Below are 8271 nucleotides of genomic sequence, written 5' to 3'. Positions count from 1 at the left end.
CCACTAGTCTACCTGCCGTCCCTACACTCTAACCACTAGACTACCTGCCGCCCCTACACTCTAACCACTAGTCTACCTGCCGCCCCTACACTCTAACCACTAGGCTACCTGCCGCCCCTACACTCTAACCACTAGTCTACCTGCCGCCCCTACACTCTAACCACTAGGCTACCTGCCGCCCCTACACTCTAACCACTAGGCTACCTGCCGCCCCTCCACTCTAACCACTAGGCTACCTGCCGCCCCTACACTCTAACCACTAGTCTACCTGCCGCCCCTACACTCTAACCACTAGACTACCTGCCGCCCCTACACTCTAACCACTAGTCTACCTGCCGCCCCTCCACTCTAACCACTAGGCTACCTGCCGCCCCTACACTCTAACCACTAGGCTACCTGCCGTCCCTACACTCTAACCACTAGGCTACCTGCCGTCCCTACACTCTAACCACTAGGCTACCTGCCGTCCCTACACTCTAACCACTAGTCTACCTGCCGCCCCTACACTCTAACCACTAGGCCACCTGCCGCCCCATTGAAATCCAGTAGGAAAGGTCCAACCTCAGTATACAGAAGACTGAATAGTTTCTGTAAATGTGTTATCTAGCTATAGCAGCTGGCCTTGTCCTCTCCTCACACGGTCCTTTAATCTAAAGAGACAACAGCCACACAGCATGTTGATTACTTACACCAGATGTTGCAGGAATATCCCCCCCCCCCCCCCCCCCCCTGTTGAGAGATATTAAAGTTCAATTGAACTGAATTGAGTGTAGTCCACCAGAAATCCATCCTGACCACCTCTAACTGATTAGGACTAAGTTACACCAAACTTAAAAAAAGGAAAAGTTGCACCAAACTCAAAAAACAAAACAAACCCCCCCCCCAACCCAAAGAAGCAGCAGGAAACGTGGTTGGAAGAAGTGGTCCACTTGTATTTATCATCGTTGTTGTTTTTCCTCATACTGCTTTTTGAACGTTGCAGTAGGACCTATTTAAGACATTGACATCAACAATTGACATCAGTAGTCACGCTTGATTGAGGTTATTCATTATGCAGTAGTTAGGTTGTGAAGTAGCAGGTAGTCCAACGATAAGTTCTCTCTCTCTCTCTTCCCGAGAAGGTGAGTCTTTCTGTCAAGTTGTCTCAATTGCTGCTGCTGCTGCTGCCAGTGGAGATGGAGGTTAGTGATCCATCTTTACCCTCCCTTTCCGCTGCTTTCTTCTTCGTCTCATCTTTGAAGAAGAGTAGCGGGAACATCCCTAAGATGCAGCCGATGGCAACGCCGATGGCTTTACCCTGAAGACAAAACGAAACAAGAAACAACGTTCCATTACTACTCTGATGCCTAGTACTAATACTAATACTATACTAATACTAAACGAATACTAATACTATACTAACACTAATACTAACACTAACACTAATACTAATACTAACACTAATACTAATACTAATACTAACACTATACTAACACTGATACTAACACTACCACTAATACTAATACTAACACTAATACTAATACTAACACTACTACTAACACTAATACTAATACTAATACTAATACTAATACTAACACTAATACTAACACTATACTAACACTGATACTAACACTACCACTAATACTAATACTAATACTAACACTAATACTAACACTACTACTAACACTAACACTAATACTAATACTAATACTAATACTAATACTAACACTGACACTAATACTAACACTAATACCAGCACTAATACTAACACTAATACTAATACTAATACTAACACTAATACTAATACTAATACTAACACTAATACTAATACTAACACTAGTATTAACACTAATACTGCAGTGCTACCAGTATGTAACCTACACACAACTCTTGGCCAATAAACTCTGTGAAGGAACGTTTATTTTTTATTAGCCTGACTGCTGGATTCACATAAAAATACTGTCTTCAGTGAAATGGCTGCACAACCAAAAGCATATTCTGTAGGACGTATTCTGACTGATTTAGGGCTCTATTCAACCAGATCCACTAAGCAACACAGAGAGGACTGACAGAGAGAGAGAGGGAGAGAGAGAGAGAGAGAGACAGAGAGAGAGAGAGAGAGAGAGAGAGAGAGAGAGAGAGAGAGAGAGAGAGAGAGAGAGAGAGAGAGGGAGAGAGAGAGAGAGAGAGAGAGAGAGAGAGAGAGAGAGAGAGAGAGAGAGAGAGAGAGAGAGAGAGAGAGAGGGAGAGAGAGAGAGAGAGAGAGAGAGAGAGAGAGAGAGAGAGAGAGAGAGAGAGAGAGAGAGAGAGAGAGAGAGAGAGAGAGAGAGAGAGAGAGAGAGAGAGAGAGAGAGAGAGAGAGAGAGAGAGAGAGAGAGAGAGAGAGAGAGAGAGAGAGAGAGAGAGAGAGAGAGAGAGAGAGAGAGAGAGAGAGAGAGAGAGAGAGAGAGAGAGAGAGAGAGAGGGGGAGAGAGAGAGAGACAGAGACAGAGACAGAGAGAGAGAGAGAGAGGGAGAGAGAGAGAGAGAGAGAGAGAGAGACAGAGACAGAGACAGAGAGAGAGAGAGAGAGAGAGAGAGAGAGAGAGAGAGAGAGAGAGAGAGAGAGGGGGAGAGAGAGAGAGAGAGAGAGAGAGGGAGAGAGGGGGAGAGAGAGAGAGAGGGAGAGAGAGGGAGAGAGAGAGAGAGAGAGAGAGAGAGAGGGAGAGAGAGAGAGAGAGAGAGAGAGAGAGAGAGAGAGAGGGAGGGAGGGAGGGAGGGAGGGAGGGAGGGAGGGAGGGGGAGACAGAGAGCGAGACAGAGAGCGAGAGAGAGAGAGAGAGAGAGAGAGAGAGAGAGAGAGAGACAGAGACAGAGACACAGGCAGACAGACAGACAGACAGACAGACAGTATGTCCTCTCAGAGATACGACAGAGACTCACACTGTGGGTGCTAACCCTGGTCTGCCACATGTCAGCCTGTTTGGGGTTCAGATCAGGGCCCACCAACCCACAACGACAGGCCAGGGCTTCCACGTAACCTGCAAGGCTAACACAGGAAAATACCATGGTTACATACTAGAAACACACTAGAAAAAGGTTTGGTGACATACATCAATGTATTATCTCTGTACTATCTCTGTTGACGTAAAACCAGAAGTAATGTGATCAGCAGCATGATTAACTTCCGTGTTCATACTGTACGTGTTAGAAATTGAGAGTTCCGGAAAAAAAACAAAGTCTCTACCCTTACCCTCAGCCAACCCCTGCAGCCCCTTCCGATCCGCGTGGGGACACGCAGCAAACACGAGGCGAAGAAGTTTAAGCACCGTCTTCTCCCAGTTTCTGATACGTCCAAATAACCAGTGATGAAACCCCCCCCCAAAACTAGAATTAACGCTGCTCGGCTCTTACGCATCACATTCAGTCCTGGAAGATTCCCTCTGTCAACACGCAGAATCTGACCACGGGAGAACCACGTTATAGACAGCTCTCAACATGCAGAATCTGCCCACGGGAGAACCACGTTATAGACAGCTCTCAACACGCAGAATCTGCCCACGGGAGAACCACGTTATAGACAGCTCTCAACACGCAGGATCTGACCACGGGAGAACCACGTTATAGACAGCTCTCAACATGCAGAATCTGCCCACGGGAGAACCACGTTATAGACAGCTCTCAACACGCAGGATCTGACCACGGGAGAACCACGTTATCGACAGCTCTCAACACGCAGAATCTGACCACGAGAGAACCACGTTATAGACAGCTCTCAACATGCAGAATCTGACCACGGGAGAACCACGTTATAGACAGCTCTCAACATGCAGAATCTGACCACGGGAGAACCACGTTATAGACAGCTCTCAACATGCAGAATCTGACCACGGGAGAACCACGTTATAGACAGCTCTCAACATGCAGAATCTGCCCACGGGAGAACCACGTTATAGACAGCTCTCAACACGCAGAATCTGCCCACGGGAGAACCACGTTATAGACAGCTCTCAACACGCAGGATCTGACCATGGGAGAACCACGTTATAGACAGCTCTCAACACGCAGAATCTGCCCACGGGAGAACCACGTTATAGACAGCTCTCAACACGCAGGATCTGACCACGGGAGAACCACGTTATAGACAGCTCTCAACACGCAGGATCTGACCACGGGAGAACCACGTTATAGACAGCTCTCAACATGCAGAATCTGCCCACGGGAGAACCACGTTATAGACAGCTCTCAACACGCAGAATCTGCCCACGGGAGAACCACGTTATAGACAGCTCTCAACACGCAGGATCTGACCACGGGAGAACCACGTTATAGACAGCTCTCAACACGCAGAATCTGCCCACGGGAGAACCACGTTATAGACAGCTCTCAACACGCAGGATCTGACCACGGGAGAACCACGTTATAGACAGCTCTCAACATGCAGAATCTGACCACGGGAGAACCACGTTATAGACAGCTCTCAACACGCAGGATCTGACCACGGGAGAACCACGTTATAGACAGCTGTCAACACGCAGAATCTGACCACGGGAGAACCACGTTATAGACAGCTCTCAACACGCAGGATCTGACCACGGGAGAACCACGTTATAGACAGCTGTCAACACGCAGAATCTGACCACGGGAGAACCACGTTATAGACAGCTGTCAACACGCAGAATCTGACCACGGGAGAACCACGTTATAGACAGCTCTCAACACGCAGGATCTGACCACGGGAGAACCACGTTATAGACAGCTCTCAACATGCAGAATCTGCCCACGGGAGAACCACGTTATAGACAACTCTCAACACGCAGAATCTGCCCACGGGAGAACCACGTTATAGACAGCTCTCAACACGCAGGATCTGACCACGGGAGAACCACGTTATAGACAGCTCTCAACACGCAGAATCTGCCCACGGGAGAACCACGTTATAGACAGCTCTCAACACGCAGGATCTGACCACGGGAGAACCACGTTATAGACAGCTCTCAACATGCAGAATCTGACCACGGGAGAACCACGTTATAGACAGCTCTCAACACGCAGGATCTGACCACGGGAGAACCACGTTATAGACAGCTGTCAACACGCAGAATCTGACCACGGGAGAACCACGTTATAGACAGCTCTCAACACGCAGGATCTGACCACGGGAGAACCACGTTATAGACAGCTGTCAACACGCAGAATCTGACCACGGGAGAACCACGTTATAGACAGCTGTCAACACGCAGAATCTGACCACGGGAGAACCACGTTATAGACAGCTGTCAACACGCAGAATCTGACCACGGGAGAACCACGTTATAGACAGCTGTCAACACGCAGAATCTGACCACGGGAGAACCACGTTATAGACAGCTCTCAACACGCAGGATCTGACCACGGGAGAACCACGTTATAGACAGCTGTCAACACGCAGAATCTGACCACGGGAGAACCACGTTATAGACAGCTGTCAACACGCAGAATCTGACCACGGGAGAACCACGTTATAGACAGCTGTCAACACGCAGAATCTGCCCACGGGAGAACCACGTTATAGACAGCTCTCAACACGCAGAATCGGCCCACGGGAGAACCACGTTATCGACAGCTCTCAACACGCAGAATCTGCCCACGGGAGAACCACGTTATAGACAGCTGTCAACACGCAGAATCTGACCACGGGAGAACCACGTTATAGACAGCTGTCAACACGCAGAATCTGACCACGGGAGAACCACGTTATAGACAGCTGTCAACACGCAGAATCTGACCACGGGAGAACCACGTTATAGACAGCTCTCAACACGCAGGATCTGCCCACGGGAGAACCACGTTATAGACAGCTCTCAACACGCAGAATCTGACCACGGGAGAACCACGTTATAGACAGCTCTCAACACGCAGGATCTGACCACGGGAGAACCACGTTATAGACAGCTGTCAACACGCAGAATCTGACCACGGGAGAACCACGTTATAGACAGCTGTCAACACGCAGAATCTGACCACGGGAGAACCACGTTATAGACAGCTGTCAACACGCAGAATCTGACCACGGGAGAACCACGTTATAGACAGCTCTCAACATGCAGAATCTGACCACGGGAGAACCACGTTATAGACAGCTCTCAACATGCAGAATCTGACCACGGGAGAACCACGTTATAGACAGCTCTCAACATGCAGAATCTGACCACGGGAGAACCACGTTATAGACAGCTCTCAACATGCAGAATCTGACCACGGGAGAACCACGTTATAGACAGCTCTCAACATGCAGAATCTGACCACGGGAGAACCACGTTATAGACAGCTCTCAACATGCAGAATCTGACCACGGGAGAACCACGTTATAGACAGCTCTCAACACGCAGGATCTGACCACGGGAGAACCACGTTATAGACAGCTCTCAACACGCAGAATCTGACCACGGGAGAACCACGTTATAGACAGCTCTCAACATGCAGAATCTGACCACGGGAGAACCACGTTATAGACAGCTCTCAACATGCAGAATCTGACCACGGGAGAACCACGTTATAGACAGCTCTCAACATGCAGAATCTGACCACGGGAGAACCACGTTATAGACAGCTCTCAACATGCAGAATCTGACCACGGGAGAACCACGTTATAGACAGCTCTCAACATGCAGAATCTGCCCACGGGAGAACCACGTTATAGACAGCTCTCAACATGCAGAATCTGACCACGGGAGAACCACGTTATAGACAGCTCTCAACATGCAGAATCTGACCACGGGAGAACCACGTTATAGACAGCTCTCAACATGCAGAATCTGCCCACGGGAGAACCACGTTATAGACAGCTCTCAACATGCAGAATCTGACCACGGGAGAACCACGTTATAGACAGCTCTCAACACGCAGAATCTGACCACGGGAGAACCACGTTATAGACAGCTCTCAACATGCAGAATCTGACCACGGGAGAACCACGTTATAGACAGCTCTCAACACGCAGAATCTGACCACGGGAGAACCACGTTATAGACAGCTCTCAACACGCAGAATCTGACCACGGGAGAACCACGTTATAGACAGCTCTCAACACGCAGGATCTGACCACGGGAGAACCACGTTATAGACAGCTCTCAACATGCAGAATCTGACCACGGGAGAACCACGTTATAGACAGCTCTCAACATGCAGAATCTGACCACGGGAGAACCACGTTATAGACAGCTCTCAACACGCAGAATCTGACCACGGGAGGTTATAGACAGCTCTCAACCGCAGAATCTGACCACGGGAGAACCACGTTATAGACAGCTCTCAACACGCAGAATCTGACCACGGGAGAACCACGTTATAGACAGCTCTCAACACGCAGAATCTGACCACGGGAGAACCACGTTATAGACAGCTCTCAACACGCAGGATCTGACCACGGGAGAACCACGTTATAGACAGCTGTCAACACGCAGAATCTGACCACGGGAGAACCACGTTATAGACAGCTGTCAACACGCAGAATCTGACCACGGGAGAACCACGTTATAGACAGCTGTCAACACGCAGAATCTGCCCACGGGAGAACCACGTTATAGACAGCTCTCAACACGCAGAATCTGCCCACGGGAGAACCACGTTATCGACAGCTCTCAACACGCAGAATCTGCCCACGGGAGAACCACGTTATAGACAGCTGTCAACACGCAGAATCTGACCACGGGAGAACCACGTTATAGACAGCTGTCAACACGCAGAATCTGACCACGGGAGAACCACGTTATAGACAGCTGTCAACACGCAGAATCTGACCACGGGAGAACCACGTTATAGACAGCTCTCAACACGCAGGATCTGCCCACGGGAGAACCACGTTATAGACAGCTCTCAACACGCAGAATCTGACCACGGGAGAACCACGTTATAGACAGCTCTCAACACGCAGGATCTGACCACGGGAGAACCACGTTATAGACAGCTGTCAACACGCAGAATCTGACCACGGGAGAACCACGTTATAGACAGCTGTCAACACGCAGAATCTGACCACGGGAGAACCACGTTATAGACAGCTGTCAACACGCAGAATCTGACCACGGGAGAACCACGTTATAGACAGCTCTCAACATGCAGAATCTGACCACGGGAGAACCACGTTATAGACAGCTCTCAACATGCAGAATCTGACCACGGGAGAACCACGTTATAGACAGCTCTCAACATGCAGAATCTGACCACGGGAGAACCACGTTATAGACAGCTCTCAACATGCAGAATCTGACTACGGGAGAACCACGTTATAGACAGCTCTCAACACGCAGGATCTGACCACGGGAGAACCAC

The 8271-nt window shown here is 49.2% G+C and overlaps 1 protein-coding gene across 1 annotated transcript in view; it reads right to left on the bottom strand.

Moving 5' to 3' along the window:
• Window positions 1-914: 914 nt before the first annotated feature.
• Window positions 915-8271, bottom strand: part of LOC139405632 (transmembrane protein 65-like) — a 61307-nt gene continuing 53950 nt past the window's right edge. Inside the window, exons 7-8 of the mRNA XM_071148049.1 lie at window positions 2902-3007; window positions 915-1297 (exon numbers count right to left, since the gene is read on the bottom strand). Of these exons, the coding sequence (XP_071004150.1) occupies window positions 1145-1297; window positions 2902-3007 (259 nt within the window). The 3' untranslated portion in view covers window positions 915-1144. The remainder of the gene's footprint in view (window positions 1298-2901; window positions 3008-8271) is intronic.

This window comes from Oncorhynchus clarkii, chromosome 3 (genome assembly GCF_045791955.1).
Source record: "Oncorhynchus clarkii lewisi isolate Uvic-CL-2024 chromosome 3, UVic_Ocla_1.0, whole genome shotgun sequence".
In the NCBI taxonomy this organism is placed as follows: domain Eukaryota; kingdom Metazoa; phylum Chordata; class Actinopteri; order Salmoniformes; family Salmonidae; genus Oncorhynchus; species Oncorhynchus clarkii.
Note: the sequence above shows the minus strand (reverse complement) of the source record. Positions and strands in the feature narration are given on the sequence as shown.